Here is a 23,374-nt window from a genome sequence, read left to right as displayed (position 1 = left end):
TGATTCATATGCGGTGTGGTGTGTGTTTGTGTGTATGTGTGTGGTGAGTGTGTGGGACTGGTCCCTCCATGTGTCCTTGCATTCCTACCCAGCCCAACATCCCACCGCTCTACATGGAATAGAACAGAGCTCAGGCAAGGCACAGCTGCACAGGGATAGAGCAAGACACCTCAAAATAATGTGCACAACTCCACTCACTGACATTTGAGGGGCGGCAGGTATTGGGACAGTAACCGAAAGGGCACTGGTTTGAATCCCAGAGCTGGCAAGGTGGAAAAATCTGCCGTTCTGCCCGTGAGCAAGGCAGTTAAGACCCAACAACAACTGCACCCCGGATTACGTGGGTGTTGATTAAAGCAGTCCCCCGCAACTCTCTGATTCAGAGTGGTTGGGTTGAATGCATTCAGTGGTGCAACTGACTAGGTATCCCATTTCCCATTACACACACAGACACATGCATGCACACACACACACAGTACCAATCAAAGTTTTAGAACACCTACTCTTTCAAGGGTCTTTATTTATTTGGACTATTTCCTACATTGTAGAATAAAAGTGAAGATATCAAACATATGAAATAACACACATAGAATCTTGAAGTAACCAAAAAAGTGTTAAACAAATCTAAATATATTTTACATGTTATGATTATTCAAAGAAGCCACCCTTTGGCTTGATGAAAGCTTTGCACACTCTTGGCATTCTCTCAACCAGATTCACCTGGATTGCTTTTCCAACAGTTTTGAAGGATTTCCCACATATGCTGAGCACTTGTTGGATACTTTTCCTTCGCTCTGTGGTCCAACTCCTCCCAAACCATCTCAATTGGGTTGAGGTCGGGTGGTTGTGGAGGCCAGGTCATCTGATGCAGCACTCCATCACTCTCCTTCTTGGTCAAATAGCCCGTACACAGCCTGGAGGTGTGTTTGGGGTCATTGTAATTTTGAAAAACAAACACTATGCGCAAACCAGATGGGATGGCGTATCGCTACAGAATGCTGTGGTAGCCATGCTGGTTAAGTGTGCCTTGAATTCTAAATAAATCACAGACAGTGTCACCAGCGAAGCATCCCCACAACATCACACCTCCTCCTCCTTGCTTCATGGTGGACCACACATGCAGAGATCATCTGTTCACCAACTCAGCGTCTCACAAAGACATGGCGGTTGGAACCAAAAATCTAAAATTTGGACTCATCAGAGAGATCCTTGATGAAAACCTGCTCTAGAGTGCTCAGGACCTTAGACTGGGGCGACGGTTCAAACTTCAACAGGACAATGACCTGGAGTGGCTTCGGTACAAGTCTCTGAATGTCCTTTAGTGGCCCAGCCAGAGCCCGTACTTGAACCCGATCGAACATCTCAGGAGAGACCTGAATTAAGCTAATCAGCAATGCTCCACATCCAACCTAACAAAGCTTGAGAGGATCTGCAGAGAAGAATGGGAGAAACTCCCCAAATGCAGGTGTGCCAAGCATGTAGTGTCGTACCCAAGAAGACTCGAGGCTGTAATTACTACCAAAAGTGCTTCAATAAAGTACTGCGTAAAGGGTCTGAATACTTATGTAAATGTGATATTACTGTTTTTATTTTAAATAAAGTAGCAAACATTTCTAAAAACCTGTTTTTGCTTCGTCATTATCGGGTATTGTATGTAGATTTAGAATAAAGCGGTAACCTAACAAAATGTGGAAAAAGTCAAGGGGTCTGAATACTTTCCGACTGCGCTGTATACACAAGTGCATGCATTCACACAAGTACACACACAGAAACAGATCCATACAGGCTAATCTCTCACACCATATCTCTCCATTTCTCCAAATTTAGAATATTAGGGGAAATGGTGGGAAGAAAGTCAGGTTTTCTTGGCTTGCTATCTAGATGATTTTGAATAATTGCTGTTTGTGTATGTTGCCATACGATCAGGTGCTACACTGTAACCACCTAATGTGAAGTCCCTGTCGAAGACTTGGAAAGACAAAGATGAAAAAAGGTTTCAGTTTAAAATCAAACTGGGAGTTTAAGCCAAAACTCTTCACTCTATCTACAGTGTGGCAAAAAAAGTATTTAGTCAGTCACCAATTGTGCAAGTTTAATTTGCAAATAAATTCATTAAAAATCCTACAATGTGATTTTCTGGATTTTTTTTCTCATTTTGTCTGTCATAGTTGAAGTGTACCTATGATGCAAATTACAGGCCTCTCTCATCTTTTTAAGTGGGAGAACCTGCACAATTGGTGGCTGACTAAATACTTATTTGCCCCACTGTATTTGCCTATCTTCTCCTTCTCCTATTGTCCTTCTCATTCTGTTCTCAGCCTCCCCTCGCTTCACAACACAGTGAGTGAAATGAGTCAATATGAGACTGAACAACAGTACAGGTACATCCGTTGTTAACCCTTTCTGTGGTTTGGACTGTTGCTGTGCATTTCCTTCATGAGACCCCGATCCCCTATCACTGATGTAGATAGATAGATACAGTAGATTGGTGCTCTGCACTTTCTAATCCTCTAGACCTCCTGCTCACAGTCATGTTGCATTGCCTGAAGAAGATCTGGTTGAAATATGTTGCATGCTGTCGATGCCAACAGACCTGGCTCTTAGATGGTGACAGACAAGGGAGTCCACACGTTGGCAATTAAGGAGAAACAAAAATATTAAATAACTAACGAAGTATAAAACTACAAAGGAAAACTAACCTGTGAAGTGTGAAAGTAGGCATGTGAGGGGTGTGATGGAGATGCATAAGGTAAAATGTGTGTAAGTGTTGAAGGGTGCACCTAATCAAAAACCATAATCAACCAGATCACAAAACAAAATGGTGCTGGTGGAGAGAGAGAGAGAGACATGCCTGGGCACCATACACTTTTATCTCCTATTTGATCTCAAATCCAGGTGCAACTTGTCACCTTAACGACCCAATCAGCTCCACCTGTCCCCAATCTGAAAATAAAAACACAAACAAGGAGAAGGAGGCAGGGAGAGCGAGGGGGGCGTAACACCCCCCCACATAAAAATCGGGGACTTAACAAGGACCCGAAAACAAAACCTACAATCACACCACACAAATACAACTGATCAAAAACCAGAACCATATCAATAACTAGCATGTACTTCATCTCTGAGTCCAAGTTACGTAGCTTCTCCAATGAGACACGATAAAAACGTTGTTTAATAGGGACAGCATCCCCAACATCAATATCGTGCACTGCGGGTCTCTTTCCATTTCTAGGCTATGCGTGTGGACTTTTTGACTTTTCGTTGTTGTTGTATATTTAAAACCTTCCAGTGGTACATGAGTAGGCTAACTTAACCGTAGTCAATATACTTTTTTAAGAGCGAGTTTTCACATTTTTTTGTTTCAACTTTACATCCCTACAACTCTCATTGCAATAGTTGTACATGTAGCCGCTAACAAAAACAAATCCTTATGACATTCCCTTGCCTGCATACGCCAAAGCATACATACAGTCTCAACCGTATAACATTGAAATTATTACTGTCTCACCAGAGCCAACCAGAGGAGGGCTCTGGTTTGTTCAGACAATTATTAAAGCCTCTTCCTGTCAGGGCCGGCGTTATGGGTGGGCCTTAGGAGGCTTGGCCCACCCTACCGCACGACCTTGCCTGTCCAAATAAAATATAGAAATATTAACAGTTCATTTGAGCGAGACACGCGCCTACAGAAAGACGCAACAGCGCACCTCTGTCTCAGTCTGTGTAGACCATGTACAGTTGAAGTTGGAAGTTTACATACACTTATGTTGGAGTCTTCAAAACTCGTTTTTCAAGCACTCCACACATTTTCTTGTTAACAAACTGTAATTTTGGCATATCTACTTTGTGCATGACACAAGTACATTTTCCAACAATTGTTTACAGACCGATTATTTCACTTATCCAGTGGGTCAGAAGTTTACATACACTAAGTTGACTGCTCCTTTAAACAGCTTGGAAAATTGCAGAAAATGATGTCATGGCATTAGAAGCTTCTGATAGGCTAAATGACATCATTTGAGTCAATTGGAGGTGTACTAGTGCCTGTATTTCAAGGCCTACCTTCAAACTCTGTGCCTCTTTGCTTGACATCATGGGAAAATCAAACTTATTGTTGGAAGCTTGTGGAAGGCTACCTGAAAATGTTGACCCACTGGGAATGTGATGAAAGAAATAAAAGCTGAAATAAGTCACTCTCTACTATTATTCTGACATTTCACGTTCTGAAGATAAAATAAAGATCCTAACTGACCCAAGACAGGGGATTTTTACTAGGATTAAATGTTTTACTAGGATTAAATGGAATTGTGAAAAACTGAGTTTAAATGTATTTGGCTAAGGTGTATGTCAACTGTCGACTTCACCTGTATCTGATACTGTCTGGACCAGAAGAGTCATACTATTTCTGTCCAGACAGCATCAGATACATTAACTTCATATAGAGGGGCGCTGTTTCACTCGCTCAGATGCTTTCTCTGGTGACAAACACTACATGACCCAAAGTATGTGGACACCTGCTCATCGAACATCTCATTCCAAAATCACGGGTATTAATATGGAGATATAACAGTCTCCATTGTTCTGGGAAGGCTTTCCATTAGATGTTGGAACATTGCTGCGGAGACTTCCTTCCATTCAGCCACAAGAGCATTAGTGAGGTCGGGCACTGATGTTGGCCGATTAGGCCTGGCTCGCAGTCAGCATTCCAATTCATCCCAAAGGTGTTCGATTGGGGTTGAGGTCAGGGCTCTGTGCAGGCCAGTCAAGTTTTTAACATCCATTGTGAATGATAGTTTTAAGTATTTCAAACATCTTTTTAGCAACACTCTCGGCTTCGATAATCACCACGCCTTGGTGTGAAAGAGCATAATGATCTGATGATTCCATATATCCAGTGGAAATGTCATTAAAGTTTGCTAGCTACAGCTACAGCTTCCAGTCGATGATTTGATACAATGTTGCACTTCACTATTAATAGCTCAAGTCAAGACAGATAGAGATGAAGGTAGACAGGCGGAGTAGAGAGATGAATGTGAAATATTTTCGACTGTTTTTATTTGTCGACTTTAGGCCTATTTACATATTTTACTTAGTTGACGATGAAGTTATAGGCTTACTGCTGCATTGGCCTATAGGCTATCTCTGAGTTCTATGCACAAATTTCTTTAGCCGCCAATGGATCAAAGTGTATCAATGTGTCCATATGGCAGAGGCTGGTGCTCTCGCCTTAGTTGAATTTGAACTTTTATGATTTTTATGATTAACCATGTGATAATGATTATAAGGAACGAAAACGTAACTGGCACGCTGATCGGGAGAAATGGTTGGATAAATTATAAACTTCCCCAAACTTGAAACTCACGAGATGCCTACGGTCTTTAATACAAAGCCCATTTTAACAAGTTGTGAACGAGCAAGCACGTACACACATAGGAGGTCCCGCGAAAAAACCTGCCAGCCTATGGAAATCAAAGGCCTGTCCAACTCATTCTTTCTGGTGCCGACTCTGCTTCCTGTACTGGGTTTAGTGAGTAACATCGTCGACTATGTGGGCATGAACTCATACTTAGACACTCTTCTGCACAGACTAAACCTATGGGCTAAACATGACTGGCAGGAAAGATACAAGGTGCTCCCTGCAGCTCCCTTCTTTCTAGTTTTCTCTCTTTCTATGTTCATCTCTTCATCTCTGACACAGCAATCTGTGTGTGGATTACTTGATAGGGTGATGTCTTTTTAATTATTACATCATGCTTTTATGAGGACATCAAAAGAGAGAAGGAGCGACTGATCTGTGATGCTGCACTGTGTCTTTTGATGCAGTGGGTCTGGTCTCTAGCTGACTTGAGAGAGCTCAGGGAATTTCCCCTGCTATCTTCTTTCGTTTCAATATCCAGCAGCGTGACACACTATCTCTTGTTCTCTCTCTCTCTCTCTCTCTCTCTCTCTCTCTCTCTCTCTCTCTCTCTCTCTCTCTCTCTCTCTCTCTCTCTCTCTCTCTCTCTCTCTCTCTCTCTCTCTCTGTGTCTTGAGAGAGCTCAGGGAATTTCCCCTGCTATCTTCTTTCGTTTCAATATCCAGCAGCGTGACACACTATCTCTTGTTCTCTCTCTCTCTCTCTCTCTCTCTCTCTCTCTCTCTCTCTCTCTCTCTCTCTCTCTCTCTCTCTCTCTCTCTCTCTCTCTCTCTCTCTCTGTGTCTCTGTGTCTCTCTCTCTATATACAGTGGAGCAAAAAAGTATTTAGTCAGCCACCAATTGTGCAAGTTCTCCCACTTAAAAAGATGAGAGAGGCCTGTCATTTTCATCATAGGAACACTTCAACTATGACAGACAAAATGAGAAGAAAAAAAATCCAGAAAATCACATTGTAGGATTTTTAATGAAATGATTTGCAAATTATCACACTCCAAACTCCACTATGGCCAAGACCCAAGAGCTGTCAAAGACTGAATCTGCAATAGGAAGACTGAATCTGGGAAGACTGAATCTGCAATAGGTAAGCAGCTTGGCTTGAAGAAGTCAACTGTGGGAGCAATTATTAGGAAATGGAAGACATACAAGACCACTGATAATCTCCCTCGATCTGGGGCTCAACGCAAGATCTCACCCCGTGGGTAGAGAGCTGGGACCAAAGTAACAAAGCCTACCATCAGTAACAAACTACGCCGCCAGGGACTCAAATCCTGCAGTGCCAGACGTGTCCCCTGCTTAAGCCAGTACATGTCCAGGCCCATCTGAAGTTTGCTCGAGAGCATTTGGATGATCCAGAGGAAGATTGGGAGAATGTCATATGGTCAGATGAAACCAAAATATAACTTTTTGGTAAAAACTCAACTCGTCGTGTTTGGAGGACAAAGAATGCAAAGAACACCATACCTACTGTGAAGCATGGGGGTGGACACATCATGCTTTGGGGCTGTTTTTCTGCAAAGGGACCAGGACGACTGATCCGTGTAAAGGAAAGAATGAATGGGGCCATGTAACGTGAGATTTTGAGTGAAAACCTCCTTCCATCAGCAAGAGCATTGAAGATGAAACGTGGCTGGGTCTTTCAGCATGACAATGATCCCAAACCCACCTCCCGGGCAACGAAGGAGTGGCTTCGTAAGGAGCATTTCAAGGTCCTGGAGTGGCCTAGCCAGTCTCCAGATCTCAACCCCATAGAAAATCTTTGGAGGGAGTTGAAAGTCTGTGTTGCCCAGCAACAGCCCCAACACATCACTGCTCTAGAGGAGATCTGCATGGAGGAATGGGCCAAAATACCAGCAACAGTGTGTGAAAACCTTGTGAAGACTTACAGAAAACGTTTGACCCCTGTCATTGCCAACAAAGGGTATATAACAAAGTATTGAGATAAACTTTTGTTATTGACCAAATACTTACTTTCCACCATAATTTGAAAATAAATTCATGAAAAATCCTACAATGCGATTTTCTGGATTTTTTTTCTAATATTGTCTGTCATAGTTGAAGTGTACCTATGATGAAAATTGCAGGCCTCTCTAATCTTTTTAAGTGGGAGAACTTGCACAATTGGTGGCTGACTAAATACTTTTTTGCCCCACTGTATATATATCTCTCTCTGTCTCTCTATCTCATTATCTCTTTCTTCCACAAACACATTCACGCCTACGCAGTTGCAGAGAGAAGCCACACACTCCACAAAGACATGTACTGATCAACACCCATGTATTACTAATGGTAACTTATGCTCTCCACCCCATCATACATGAAACTGATATGACCCATGTTGGCCCTCCCAGCAGAAAAAGAAAAGGAGACCCGCGCACTCTAGGAGCACAGATTTTCAGAACCAATGTTTCGACAGACAAGCCGTCTTCATCAGGGTATAATGACAAACATACAGTGTTCGAAACATTATGTAGTTTGAAAGGACACACAGGTGTATGTAATCATGGCTGGCTGTGGCTTGATTTCAGTGGTTGATTTAGTGATATAAATAGAACATGTAAAAAAAAAAAAGCATGAATGGATAACAATAGATCATAAATACAATTTGGCTACATAGGCCTGCAAACATGATTTTACAATGGATAGCAATAAAGACATTAATCACACGACTGGCTTCACATGGATCTCTACACTGAGACCGAAGGGAGCAAAGGTCTTAGCTGTCGAAACAATGCTTATAAAATGATTGCATCTGAGCTCCCAGAGTGTGCAGCTCTTCTCATCTTTTCTTTTTTTCAATCGTTCTACTCTGCATGCCAGCATCAGGCCTGAACAGGTGTTGCCTTTCTTTCGCCTCCAGGGAGTCCATCCCAGTAGCACAGTTTTATAGCATGAACGTTCACTCTTCTGCAACAGTACAACAGTGTGGCCTACTGCACAGTACATCAGGGCAAGTGTCTCTGCAAGTCTGACGGTAACTGTGCCTAAAATATACACACTTACTGTAGTGGGCCTAAAATGTACACATTTACAGTACAGTATCTGCCCTGTTAATAACCTGTAGGTTCATTATCTGACTATTAATAGACAGACACTTGTTCTACCCTTTACTCTACAGGAAGAATGTTATAAAGCTGCAGCTAAATATAAGGCTGTTGTAAAAGCTTTAGCGACATGAGTTTGATGCAGAGTAATTATTAAGGATTTATTCTACCACCAATCAATTGAACAATACGAATGGTTGTTCTGCATATTAGTTGAATATGTGTGGCCAGTACCGTAGTTGATGTCTAATCTATTACCAGTTTATACTTTAGATGCAAAAAGGCATCTTTGATATACTGAATGCTTTGCTATAATGTCCTGGTTCCCTCTCTGCAATGTGGCCTTGCACTCTCAGAGAGAGAGCAGCCTTGCTGCTATCAGACCAGGCCAAACGAGGGCAGAGAGAGCGATGGACCTGCCTGCCTGCCTCCCTGACAGACTGACAGTGTTGATAGAAGCGTTGGAGTGGGAGGTGTTTGTTCTTAGATGTGGTGCCTCTGACTCATTGCAAGAATGTCAAATAGCTGCTTTGGTATTTGCTATAATTCAGACATTGCGTTGCGTTAGTGTTTTGGGCTAGTTGATCTCTAAAATGTCCTAAATAAATCCTCTTCATCATCATCATCATCATTGTGGAACTTCAACATTAATACAGTATGGATCTTCTGCCTGTGCTACAGTCATCATAGGTAGGCTACTGTAACTATTTCCTGCTTGCTCCTGCATGTGTGTCTCTGTCTAAATATGTGTAAACATAGCGTTTCACATTTTGGTTATTGTGAGAGAAATGGTATCTTGTATATTAGGGAGTTTGTTTGTTTTTCAAAACATTATATATATATTTTAAAGTAACTCGCGCATTTCTTCCAATACGTTCCCTGTATCAATAAGATGTTTGTTTTTTTATTGAACTTGCACAAGAAAAGTACATTAATGTAGATAGCTTTTATGAGTTTTAGTTCTATACTGCACAAGCGTGTGTTTTGCTCGCCCCACCATTACAATTTCCTCTGTGTCTTGAGAAATGCTGCTGCCATTCCTGTCCATGTGGCCTCCTCTCCTATACCTTCATGTGGTAACACGGCTGTAAAATTGCGAATTTCATTTCTATTTCTTCAGAGAGTTGAGAAACATACTGATTTTCTGGACGTTATGTTGAACAACAGTAAGGCCGTGTGAAAGCACTTGTTTACGGCTGCCCCAAATGGCATCTTTGCCATGTCTGATTGTTGCGAAGTAAAGGCATTCAGATATTTTGAAAAGTGTACATTTGACATTTTATCCAAATCGTTCACCCCTTCAGTATCACCCCTTTGATTAATCTGAAATACGGTTAAAAATACTTAGCCATTTGACTAATTTAACTGTCCCCCACGAGGAAATCGGGGAGGTGACGGTGGATCTGTCTCTCTCCGTTAGGACGTTAGTCACACGTGATATCTCAGACACCCACTGGCCCGATTAGGACGATACTTGGGTGAATGATGCGTTAGAGAATCGGCCTTTCCAAAATTACACTGAATGGCCCAAGGCGGGATCTATAGTAATTAACAAAAATGTGGTAGTCACATGCAAATCTCAATTGACCCAAGGGGGGGCGCTGCATAATTTGTGGGGTACGGCATGTTTACTGTTGCCTTCAAATCAAATCAAATTGTATTTCTCACATGCGCCGAATACAACAGGTGTACTGAATACCTTTCAGTGAAATGCTTACTTACAAGCCCTTAACCAACCATGCAGTTTTAAGAAAAACAAGTGTGAAGTAAAAAAAAAAAAGAATAATAATAATAATAATTAAAGAGCAGTAGCGAGGTTTATATACAGGGGGTACTGAGACAATGTCAATGTCAGAGTCAATGTGCAGGGAGCACAGGTTAGTCGAGGTAATTGGGGTAATATGTACATGTAGGTAGAGGTAAAGTGACTATGCATAGATAATGAACAGAGAGTAGTAGCAGCGTAAAAGAGGGGGTGTGTCCGGGTAGCCATTTGATTAGCATTTCCTTGTTGTTTTATCATTGAGTTGCATGTCAGATTCCTCAAGATCAATAATAGTGAGTGACTCCATTTCCCCTCCACCATTTGAAATATGCATAATTCCCTCTTTTTTTCATTGATCTTTTTAGCTGTAGTGATGAATTCATTTACTGTCATATGGGGCCCACATGGTTTCTTCTCCTTTTCGTAGATTGGTATTTTATTTCCTTGGAAGTCATCAAGTCTGTGCAAATCTCCGAACCTCAAAAATATTGTCAGAGTATAATTTAGGTTTATAATAAAAATCAAAATGTTTGAGTGAACCAATTTCACTTTTAGAATGTCATTTTAATAATAGAGTTTGAAATATATACAGCGAGTTCCAAAAGTAATTGGACAGTGGCGCGTGCCGGTGTTTTGGCTCTGTACTCCAGAATTTAGGATTTTAAATGATACAATAATGACTATGAGGTTAAAGTGCAGACTTCCAGCTTTCATTTTCATCGATATCGGGTGGCACTTGCAAATTACATCACTTTTTGTACATAGTCTCCCATTTTAGGGAACTAAAAGTATTTTGAGAAATTCACATAATTGCCACCCTTGATATAGATGAGCAAAAAAGACTGTAAAACATTTTGGGAAATGATATTATTTTGTACAAATACAATTGCTCAGAGAAAGAGATTTGTTTGAACAAGTTATAAAAAAAAAATTAAAAAATGTTGTGGTCAAAATGATTGGCAACCCTGTTTTCAGTACTCTAGCATCCTCCCCTTGCGAGGATAATGACACTGGCCTTTTTTATAAATGTTTTATTGAGATTGCAGAAGACATTGGGAAGGGATCGTAAAACCATTCCTTCATACAGAATTTTTCCAGATCCTTGATATCCTTCATCTGCACTTATGGACAGCCCTCTTCAATTCAAACCACAGGTTTTCAATAGGGTTCATGTCCGGAGACTTGAGATCGCCCTTGCAAAACGTTGATTTTGTGGTCAATTAACTAGTTCTTTGTGGATGTTGATTAGTGCTTGTAGTTATTGTCTTGCTGGAAGATCCACTTGTGGCCATCTTGGTATAGTTCATGATGCCGTTGACCTCGAAAAGGGCCCCACGACAGTGGAAGCAAACTAGCCCCATAACATCGAAGATCCACCACCGTATTTTACCACCAAATATGGTCAAATATATACATATATATATTTTTCAGCAATTATGGTAAAATATGGTGGTGCATATTTGATGTTATTGGGCTATTTTGTTCTCCAATCTCATAAAACATTTTTAGGAAAAGTATTGTTGTCATTATCCTCGCAAGGGTAGGGTGCTGGAGTACTGAAAACAGGGGCGCTAATCATTGTTAGCCCTAACTTTTCTAGATTTGTAAAAAAAAAAGACTTCTTAAACGAAATCTCTTTCTCTGAGCAGGTGTATTATTATAAAATAATTTCAGGGGCCTTTATCTAATTTATGAAAGGTAGCAATTTAATGAGGACTTTTACCAATATGAATGATTAATGGGATAATTGACTTATCAAAAGTTTTGCTAATATTGCATTTATATAGCTTTGTAATGACTGACTGACAGAGAATGGAGTAGGCTGCAGAATTGCTTTATATTTAAACTCTTTTCAAAATACAAATGATTTTAATCTATTTTATAGTCAAATTTAACGTCAACTTTGTTGCCACACCACATGGTATAATATCTTGCTTCAGTACAGTAGATGGCTCCAGAGTTAGGCTTGGTCGCTCCTACTGTATCTCCCTTCACTGAGATCTAGCTGAACTGTGGAAAGACAGAGAGACTACATTTACATTCCTTTTACATGGGATGAAATTGTGATCCAATCTATTTCCTGAAATGACGGGAGATAGAGAGGTACAACTATATGGCCCGTGTTGCAGCATGTAGTTGAGACGAAACTCTAATTCCTGCTGGGATTTCTCTGTAAGACATATAGTACACCCCAAATCACACCCAACTCGCTATATAAGCGCACTACTTTTGACCAGGGCCCATAAGGCTCTGGCCAAACGTAGTGCACTATGTAGGGAATAGGGTGCCATTTGGGCTCAGCCATACAGTCAGTCCCAACCTACCAGTGAGAGAGAGAACTTTGGTCTGGTCCACATTACCTCCCAAATTGGATTACATTTTTCTCTCCTATAACAGTGATTGACACTGTACGGCATGTGCTGTCATTAAAGCAGCATCACACAACCTGGCCTGGGGATTGCTTTCATTATCTGCACACTTGATGTATTTATTTGGATAGCAAAGTGCATTCTTCACAAACTCTTTTATATTGGGTAAGAACCAATAAATCCAAGAGAGGCTGAACAGTGCAGGGGCTAGGAAGGAGGAGACAGGAGAGATGGAGAAAAAGAGAGAAGGAGAGGAGAGGAATTTGAGAGTAGAACACAAGTGAGAACACAGGACAACTGTCATTTTGCATGTTTCGTGGGATGGCATTGTAAACCTTTAATCGCGCTACTCTGCTGCATCACATGGTTGGGGCTGTCGATCAGTGAGTCCTCAGGGGACTGTTTGGAGGACTGTCTGAGAACAAGAACACTCACCATATTAATATCTACATCACTGTGCTGACACCAACTTCAGTGATAAGACAGACAGAGGAGATGCCGAACAACTCGGCGCAGCACATCCCTCATTTTGCCTCTTCAAAAGTCTTTATAGGAGTTATCTCACTCTCAGCTCATAGCAGAGCAGAGAAATAGCTCCCTGTGTGCTTCTAATATCTGGTACGGCAGTGAAGAGTAATCTTATTTAATACGGAGTTGATGACTAGTGAATTTAGCGTGGGGCGTTGTGAACCACGCTCCCTGCAAGTCAGCCGGAGCATGCATTTACTGTGAGAGAGCAGAGCGAAACTGAGGATGCTGGAAATGAAATAGCTGCATTTCTGGGCTGCCCCTCGAGCCCACCGGCCCACCTCTCCACGACAGTCAAAGCATCACAGTCATAACTATAAAGGTCACGTCTGAATTTACTCACCTCAGCTCTTCTGTATATGCAGTCAGTGAGAATGATACAAGTGTGTCCCATTTTGATGACTCATTTTACCAATATATATTTTATTCTTCTAAAATGGCAGTGGGTTCCCCAAACATGAACTCAATCTGCTTACTCACCGTGTGTGAACACAATCACATAACGTAAGACAAAAACCTAGGGGGTCATTTCCATGATTATTTTTTTTAAATGAGAAGAGAATAGAAATCCAGTCATACCTAGAGTCATTCCTTGGAGATGTAAATGTAAAACGGCTTCATAAATAGCCATTTACGATGTACTCGTAGCAAAGCTGAAAGTAATTCACATGCCTATGAACTGAATACAGGCCAGTGATTAATTCCATGACTTCATAACAGTAAATACATACAATACATACAATAAAAACATCTCATTCAAAGTGTGTACACATGCTGTACTGTACCCTCTCCGAGTTCTCATTTGTTAAGGTATCTGTGTTTAGGTTGTATTTTTTGTGTTTATTTAACGGAAAATATGTAGCTTGTGTGTTTGCCTTCATTTGATGTCACATGAACAGTAGGAGTTTTAAACAATCAATACACGAGGAAACAAACTGCAGGATGACATTTTTACTTTGTCAACACTGCTCCTATCAGTGCCATTTCAGCACATACTGTATCTAGTGGAAAATATTGTCAAAGTCACACACATCAGAGCTTCGTCTTTAGTGATATGCAATGATGTACTGTATATAAACCCATCAAAGTGAATGGTTCTGTGCAGTGCTAAACTCATCAAAGTGAATGTATGGTTCTATGTGGTAATGATTAGATATTGCCAATGCGGTCAGAGCGAAGCTGAAAATGTTTCCCACTTTATATATCAATGCCATTTAGCAGACGCTTTTATCCAAAGCATCTGAAAGTCATGCCTGCATATATTTTAAATATGGGTGGGCCCAGGAATTGCACCCAGTACCCTGGCATTACAAGCACCACCCTCTACCAACTGAGCTACAATTCATAATTCAGACGCAATACTTTCGTTCAATATCTGTACTCATACATGCTCTACAAAACCGTATGTGCGAGTTCTAATTTTATCAGGGACGTAAATGTGCTTTTAGAAGTGAGGGGGACATAGCTAAATATTATTATATATTTTTTTATATCCAGCCGGATAAACACTCCAAACAGCCTACCCGACAGCTAGGAGGTGTCCGCATGGTCCTAAAGCACGTGTTGCCTCGTTTTGTATCACATTCTAATGATACAACTGATACAAAAATGCCATTTCAGAATGTGGAAATGTCCCCGCCATACCCAGTGAACGTTGCAGAGCTGAATTTTATAGTTTATTAACTGTTGTGTTTTTGTTTGGCTTTGATTGAGGTGACTTACACCGTTTTTCATAGAGAAACATAAACACTTATTTTCATGTGCCAACCCTGTGCCTCAAAGAGCTGCCCTGTTAAAAAGTAAAGTTCTATATTAACCCATCAAAGTGAATGCATGGTTCTATGTAGTAAGGATTAGATATTGCTAATCAGAGTGAGGGGAAAGAGATAGAAAGAGAGAGACCTCAGAAGACTTTGGGAAATAAGTGTCTACAGTTGAAATCCCCTGCATGTGTTTGTGATCCACATGAATTTCTCTTCATGATGGGAAAAAAAGTGGCTTATATGGTCCCTCTCAGATGTGTGTGTGTCTACTTGCATGTGTGTTTGTGTGTACTTGCATGTGTGTGTGTGCGTGTGTTTGATAATCATTCATTGTCTCCGCGGTGGGAAAAAAGTGGCCCTGGATACAATAGCACTCTCACACTTTCATGTGTTGTACTCTGCTGTTTCATACACTTTCCAGTTATGTCGGTGCATTTTGCCTTTTAAAATGTTCTCTCACCGTGTTAGATATGTCAGCAACGCAATGTCAAAAATAACAGAAGAGTTCTATTAACCCTGTGAAAATAGCCACCACTTGAACTAATAATTGAGGGGAATTGAGGGGAATTACATGGTTGCAAGGTTTTAAATGTAAGGTTTCTTTTATAATTTAATATTTTTGTACTTTATTTAAGTAGACTCTTAATTAATTTAGATTCTAATGAGAGTGAAATCAAATGACCTTAAACGTAACTTATAAACCTCCTTTCCACCCTCCTCTCTCTCTCTCTCTCTCTCTCTCTCTCTCTCTCTCTCTCTCTCTCTCTCTCTCTCTCTCTCTCTCTCTCTCTCTCCCTCTCTCTCTCTCTCTCACACACACTCTCGACAGTGGACATTGAGCAGGCCAGTTCCCTGGGCTCGGAGGGGAAGGATGATGATAAGGTGGGTTTGTGGAGCCTAGAGGTCCAGGACTATCAGGACAGCCTGGACAAGACCAGTCTGACCCCCAGCGAGGGAGAGGGTGACGGGGAGGGGACTGAGCCAGCAGGCAGCCCCAGCCCTAGGGGCCTCTCAACTCGGCCCCACAACCTAAGCCTCAGCCCCAGCCCCAGAGGGGGCCACTGGGCAGAGGGGGCTGAGGAGGAGGAGAGCCCTGGGAGTGGGCTAACCATGGAGGACAAGGATGGAGAGAGGGAGCAGGGATCACTCAAGACCTATAGTAAGCTTATCAACAAAGGTCACACTTTTTCTTCTTCAGTCTTGGTTTGTCCCTATTTTCTTATGGACAGACTACTTAAACAAGGATGGTACCATAGATCTGTCATGATACAACGGGATGCGTGAGATAACGAGCAGTATTAGTTTCCGGTGCTTTGGACAAATCACGATTTCGCAGGTTTTTGTATCTTTCGAATTTTGGAAGGGGAGGGGACATTTGGCCTATAGACTTACCTGCAACTAGAAAGAAAAAGGGTGGAGCTTTTCACTCCGGTTCCGATACTCGTTCTATGCCTTCTCTTAACTTCTTGCGTCGAGCCATCCCGGATCCGGTATCGTGACTACAGCCTCAAGCTCATTACCATAACGCAACGTTAACGATTCATGAAAATCGCAAATGAAATGAAATTAATCTATTTGCTCTCAAGCTTAGCCTTTTGTTAACAACACTGTCATCTCAGATTTTCAAAATATGCTTCTCAACCATTGCAAAACAAGCATTTGTGTAACAGTATTGATAGCTAGCGTAGCATTTAGCGTAGCATTTAGCGTTAGCATTCAGCAGGCAACATTTTCACAAAAACCAGAAAAGCATTCAAATAAAATAATTTACCTTTGAAGAACTTCGGATGTTTTCAACGAGGAGACTCAGATAGCAAATGTTCAGTTTTTCCTGAAAGATTATTTGTTTAGGACAAATCGCTCCGTTTTCTGCGTCACGTTTCGCTACGAAAAAAACCTGTATCCAGGATTGTGTAAATCTATCCGCAAGCTCATTAGCATAACACAACGTTAACTATTCATGAAAATCGCAAATGAAATGAAATTAATCTATTTGCTCTCAAGCTTAGCCTTTTGTTAACAACACTGTCGTCTCAGATTTTCAAAATATGCTTTTGAACCATAGCTAAACAAGCATTTGTGTAACAGTATTGATAGCCTAGCATAGTATTAATCCTGGCTTTCAGCATGCAACATTTTCACAAAAAACAGAAAAGGATTCAAATAAAATCATTTACCTTTGAAGAACTTCAGATGTTTTCAATGAGGAGACTCAGTTAGATAGCAAATGTTCCATTTTTACAAAAAAATATTATTTGTGTCGACTAATCGCTCCGTTTTGTTCATCACGTTTGGGTAAGAAAAAAAATATTAAGTCATTAAAACGCAAACTTTTTTCCAAATTAACTCCATAAAATTGACAGAAACATGGCAAACTGATGTTTAGAATCAATCCTCAAGGTGTTTTTCACATATCTATCGAGGATAAATCCTTCGTGGCAGTTGACTTTCTCTTCTGAAGAAATGGAACGCGCATGGACCTACAGATTACGCAATAATTTCAACACAGGACACCGGGCGGGACACCAGGTAAATGTAGTCTCTTATGGTCAATCTTCCAATGATATGCCTACAAACACGTCACAATGCTGCAGACATCTTGGACGAACGGCAGAGCGCATAAGCTCGTTCACAGCATATTCACATATTATATATTCATATTTATAAGGAGACGATAGTAAAACAGAGCGTCAAAAATCCTGCTCATTTCCTGTTTGAAGTTTCATCTTGGTTTCGCCTGTAAGATCAGTTCTGGGGCACTCACAGATAATATCTTTGCAGTTTTGAAAACGTCAGAGTGTTTTCTTTCCAAAGCTGGCAATTATATGCATAGTCGAGCATCTTTTCATGACAAAATATTGCGCTTAAAACGGGCACGTTTTTTTTATCCAATAATGACATAGCGCCTCCATAGGTTGAAGAGGTTAACACATATGATCCAGAACTTAATTGAGCATCTGACCAATTATGCAAGACTTTAGTTTTGGGTTAACCAAGATTTGTTTGTCCCAAATATCCCTAATGGCACCCTATAGTAAACTACTACCATAGAGCTTTGGTCAAAAGTAGTGTACTATACTGAACAAAAATATAAACGCAACATGTAAAGTGTTCCTTGAGCTGAATTGAAAGATCCCAGAAATGTCCCATGTGCACAAAAAGCTTATTTCTCAAAACGGTTTTCCACAAATTTGTTTACATCCCTGTTAGTGCCAAGATATCCTTTGCCAAGATAAACCATCCACCTGACAGGTGTGGCATATCAAAAAGCTTATTCAACAGCATGATCATTACAAGGGTACCCCTTGAGCAATAAAATGCCACTCTAAAATGTGCAGTTTTGTCACACAACACGATGCCACAAATGTCTCAAGTTTGGGCAATTAGCATGCTGACTGCAGGAATGTCCACCAGAGCTGTTGCCAGAGAATTTAATGTTCATTTCTCTACCATAAGCCACCTCCAATGTCATTTTAGAGAATTTGGCAGTATGTTCAACTGGCCTCACAACCGCAGACCACGTTTTTGGCGTTGTGTGGGCTAGCGGTTTGCTAATGTCAACATGGTGAACAGATGCCCCATGGTGGTGGTGGGGTTCTAGTATGGGCAGGCATAAGCTATGGAGAACAAACACAATTGCATTTTTATTGATTGCAATTTTAATGCACAGCGATACAGTGACAAGATCCTGAGGCCCATTGTCGTGCCATTCATCTTCCGCCATCACCTCATGTTTCAGCATGATATTGCATGGCCCCATGTCACAAGGATCTGTACACAAATCCTGGAAGCTGAAAATGTCCCAGTTCTTCCATGGCCTGCATTACACACCAGACATGTCACCCATTGAGCATGTTTGGGATGCTCTGGATTTACATGTGTTCCAATTCCAGCCAATATCCAGCAACTTCACACAGCCATTGAAGAACATTCCAGGCTGATAAAAGGAGATGAGTCACGCTGCATGAGGAAAATGGTGGTCACACCAGAAACCGACTGGTTTTCTGAACCACTCCCCTACCTTTTTTTAAGGCATCTGTGACCAACAGATGCACATCTGTATTCCCAGTCATATGAAATCCATAGATTAAGGCCTAACATTTATTTCAATTGACTGATCCCCTTATAAGAACTGTAACTGAGTAAAATCATTGAAAGTGCTGCATGTTGTTTTTAGATAGTTGTTCAGTATATGTAAGGTATTAAGTGCCATTTAAGATACAAGCATAGTCTTTGAATATGCTGCAGCATGACAAAAGAGTCATTCCACCACAATGTCGCAATATTTCCATGCACCAAAGAGGTGATGATACCGTACCGAAATCAGAACAGAACAGAATCTGAGAGGCTTTCCCTTTCATTTTGCTCAGAGACACACACGCTCACACACACTTCCCTTTTATTTAGATAGGAGATCAGAGGCTCACACAGCCCGCCTCCTAACAATCACTTGTTGCTCCCTGTCCTCTTTCTTTCTCTCTCTTTCTCTCTCTCTCTCTCTCTCTCTCTCTCTCTCTCTCTCTCTCTCTCTCTCTCTCTCTCTCTCTCTCTCTCTCTCTCTCTCTCTCTCTCACACACTCACACTCTCACACACTCACACACACACACACACACACACACACACACACACACACACACACACACACACACACACACACACACACACACACACACACACACACACACACACACACACACACACACACACACACACACACACACACACACTCTCTATCTCTCTCTCTCTCTCCCTTTCTTTCCCTCTCTCCTCTCTCACCTCATGTGAGTTGGCTGTGCCTGATGAATGCAAAGCCCAATTTTTACAACACTCAACCACACAGGCTCTTCCCTCGCCACATGAAGAACGGATCAAAATATGCCAACATCTGCAAACATTTGAAAAAACTTCCTCAAAGTCTGTCACAGGCAGGCAACTCAGTGCAGAGCAGAGCACTCTGATTGTGATAGAAAGCAAAGCGCCCTCTCGTCTCTCGTCTTCTCTTCACATGACATTACGTCTGTGGGTTTCGCTGCCTGTTACAGCACTCAAGGTCAATGACAAAAGCTTCTTGGCTATTCCTGCAGATGCCCAGAGCAGACAACTTCTCTCTTTCATAGTTGTTAATAAAATTAGTGCACTACATTCGACCAGAGTAGTGCCCTTCATAGAAAATAGTGTCATTGTGAATGTGCCCTCTCTATCTGTTCTATTTTGTTTACAATATGGAACCAGACCAGTTGACTATTAATTCAATTCACTACACATAAAATACTGTAATTTGGGATTTGCTCACAGTCTCTGTTCATTTCATATCATTACATCATATTTAATCAATAGGGCATGAGAGCTTATGGTTTGTTGGGTGTCTTTAGGCACAGCACACGTTTTTATCCCCTATCCCTCTTTTTCCCAGCAGGTCACAGGTCAGACAGTCAGGCCCTGGAGGACATGGCCCACTATGACTTTCTGGTGCAGCTGAGAAAGGCATCCTCCCACCACCCTGCCTCCCACCACTACCACCAGCACCATCAGCCCCCTAACGGCAGCGCTACAGCCCCAGCCATGTATCACCCTGGCAGCCTGAACCTTCACGATGACCCCCTTCCCATCTGGTCTCCTGGGACGCAGCGCTCACCTGAGGGACAAGGTACTGTAGGCTACTCTCTGCCTGCTTTGACGCAAACACACTGCATGTCTCTATCTACTGCTTGCTAATAAGGCTAGTTTTCCAGGTAGACGACTGTCTGCTTTCACACAAACACATTTCTCGTAATCTCTATTAAGGCTTGCTACAAGATTCATAGAGCTACTTTTTTTCAAAATGGCAGGGGGAAAAATGTGAAGCCTATCTTTAGAGGCCTATAGATATACGTGCAGTTGAAGTCAGAAGTTTACATACACCTTAGCCAACTACATTTCAACTCAGTTATTCACAATTCCTGACATTTAATCCCAGTAAAAATCCCCTGTCTTAGGTCAGTTAGGATCACCACTTTATTTTAAGAATGTGAAATGTCAGAATAATAGTAGATAGAGAGAATGATTTATTTCAGCTTTTACAGCTTTTATTTCTTTCATCACCTTCCCAGTGAGTCAGAAGTTTACATACTACTCAATTAGTATTTGGTAGCATTGCCTTTAAATTGTTTAACTAGGGTCAAACATTTCGCGTAGCCTTCCACAAGCTTCACACAATAAGTTGGTTTGCAGGCCTGCTTGCTCGCACACACTTTTTCAGTTCTGCCCACACAATTTCTATGGGATTGAGGTTTGTGATGGCCACTCCAATACCTTGACTTTGTTGTCCCTAAGCCATTTTGCAACAACTTTGGAAGTATGCTTAGGGTCATTGTCCATTTGGAAGACCCATTTGGAAGACCTTCCTGACCTTCTTCAAATCAAATCAAATCAAATTAAATTGTATTTGTCACATACACATGGTTAGCAGATGCGAGTGTAGCGAAATGCTTGTGCTTCTAGTTCCGACAATGCAGTAATAACCAACAAGTAATCTAACTAACAATTCCAAAACTACTGTCTTATACACAGTGTAAGGGGATAAAGAATATGTACATAAAGATATATGAATGAGTGATGGTACAGAGCAGCATAGACAAGATACAGTAGATGGTATGGAGTACAGTATATACATATGAGATGAGTATGTAAACAAAGTGGCATAGTTAAAGTGGCTAGTGATACATGTATTACATAAGGATGCAGTAGATGATATAGAGTACAGTATATATATACGTATACATATGAGATGAATAATGTAGGGTATGTAAACATTATATTAGGTAGCATTGTTTAAAGTGGCTAGTGATATATTTTACATAATTTCCCATCAGTTCCCATTATTAAAGTGGCTGGAGTTGAGTCAGTGTGTTGGCAGCGGCCACTCAATGTTAGTAGTTGCTGTTTAACAGTCTGATGGCCTTGAGATAGAAGCTGTTTTTCAGTCTCTCGGTCCCAGCTTTGATGCACCTGTACTGACCTCGCCTTCTGGATGATAGCGTGGTGAACATACAAAAAAAAAAAAAAAAAAAGAAGAAATATTTATAAATATGTACAAACAGTGTATTCCTAAAGACTAACATAACAAGGATCTACTATTTACAAAACTCACACATGAAAACATTTTGAGAAAGAAAACAGGCACTCGCTCATCATGCTTCTTTCCTCCGAGTGGCTCGGGTGGTTGTTGTCCTTGATGATCTTTATGGCCTTCCTGTAACATCGGGTGGTGTAGGTGTCCTGGAGGGCAGGTAGTTTGCCCCCGGTGATGCGTTGTGCAGACCTCACTACCCTCTGGAGAGCCTTACGGTTGTGGGCGGAGCAGTTGCCGTACCAGGCGGTGATACAGCCCGCCAGGATGCTCTCGATTGTGCATCTGTAGAAGTTTGTGAGTGCTTTTGGTGACAAGCCAAATTTCTTCAGCCTCATGAGGTTGAAGAGGCGCTGCTGCGCCTTCTTCACGATGCTGTCTGTGTGAGTGGACCAATTCAGTTTCTCTGTGATGTGTATGCCGAGGAATTTAAAACTTTACTACCCTCTCCACTACTGTTCCATCGATGTGGATAGGGGGGTGTTCCCTCTGCTGTTTCCTGAAGTCCACAATCATCTCCTTAGTTTGGTTGACGTTGAGTGTGAGGTTATTTTCCTGACACCACACTCCGAGGGCCCTCACCTCCTCCCTGTAGGCCATCTCGTCGTTGTTGGTAATCAAGCCTACCACTGTTGTGTCGTCCGCAAACTTGATGATTGAGTTGGAGGCGTGCGTGGCCACGCAGTCGTGGGTGAACAGGGAGTACAGGAGAGGGCTCAGAGCACCCTTGTGGGGCCCCAGTGGAGGATCAGTGGAGATGTTGCCTACCCTCACCACCTGGGGGCGGCCCGTCAGGAAGTCCAGTACCCAGTTGCACAGGACGGGGTCTAGACCCAGGGTCTCGAGCTTGATGACGAGCTTGGAGGGTACTATGGTGTTGAATGCCGAGCTGTAGTCGATGAACAGCATTCTCACATAGGTATTCCTCTTGTCCAGATGGGTTAGGGCAGTGTGCAGTGTGGTTGAGATAGCATCGTCTGTGGACCTATTTGGGCGGTAAGCAAATTGGAGTGGGTCTAGGGTGTCAGGTAGGGTGGAGGTGATATGGTCCTTGACTAGTCTCTCAAAGCACTTCATGATGACGGAAGTGAGTGCTACGGGGCGGTAGTCGTTTAGCTCAGTTACCTTAGCTTTCTTGGGAACAGGAACAATGGTGGCCCTCTTGAAGCATGTGGGAACAGCAGACTGGTATAGGGATTGATTGAATATGTCCGTAAACACACCAGCCAGCCAGTCTGCGCATGCTCTGAGGGCGGGGCTGGGGATGCCGTCTGGGCCTGCAGCCTTGCGAGGGTTAACACGTTTAAATGTTTTACTCACCTCGGCTGCAGTGAAGGAGAGGCCGCATGTTTTCGTTGCAGGCCGTGTCAGTGGCACTGACTTTTT

The 23,374-nt window shown here is 41.9% G+C and overlaps 1 protein-coding gene across 2 annotated transcripts in view; it reads left to right on the top strand.

Moving 5' to 3' along the window:
* The window catches only part of LOC118399906 (zinc finger E-box-binding homeobox 1-like), a 49,889-nt gene that overhangs the window by 18,261 nt on the left and 8,254 nt on the right, over positions 1-23,374 (top strand). The window contains exons 2-3 of one of the 2 annotated variants that reach the window (XM_035796123.2): positions 15,709-16,038; positions 20,297-20,527. In XM_035796123.2, the coding sequence (XP_035652016.1) occupies positions 15,709-16,038; positions 20,297-20,527 (561 nt within the window). Of the gene's footprint in view, positions 1-15,708; positions 16,039-20,293; positions 20,528-23,374 lie in introns of both variants that reach the window. The other variant, XM_035796122.2, reaches the window with a different exon arrangement.

This window comes from Oncorhynchus keta, chromosome 21 (genome assembly GCF_023373465.1).
Source record: "Oncorhynchus keta strain PuntledgeMale-10-30-2019 chromosome 21, Oket_V2, whole genome shotgun sequence".
In the NCBI taxonomy this organism is placed as follows: domain Eukaryota; kingdom Metazoa; phylum Chordata; class Actinopteri; order Salmoniformes; family Salmonidae; genus Oncorhynchus; species Oncorhynchus keta.
Note: the sequence above shows the minus strand (reverse complement) of the source record. Positions and strands in the feature narration are given on the sequence as shown.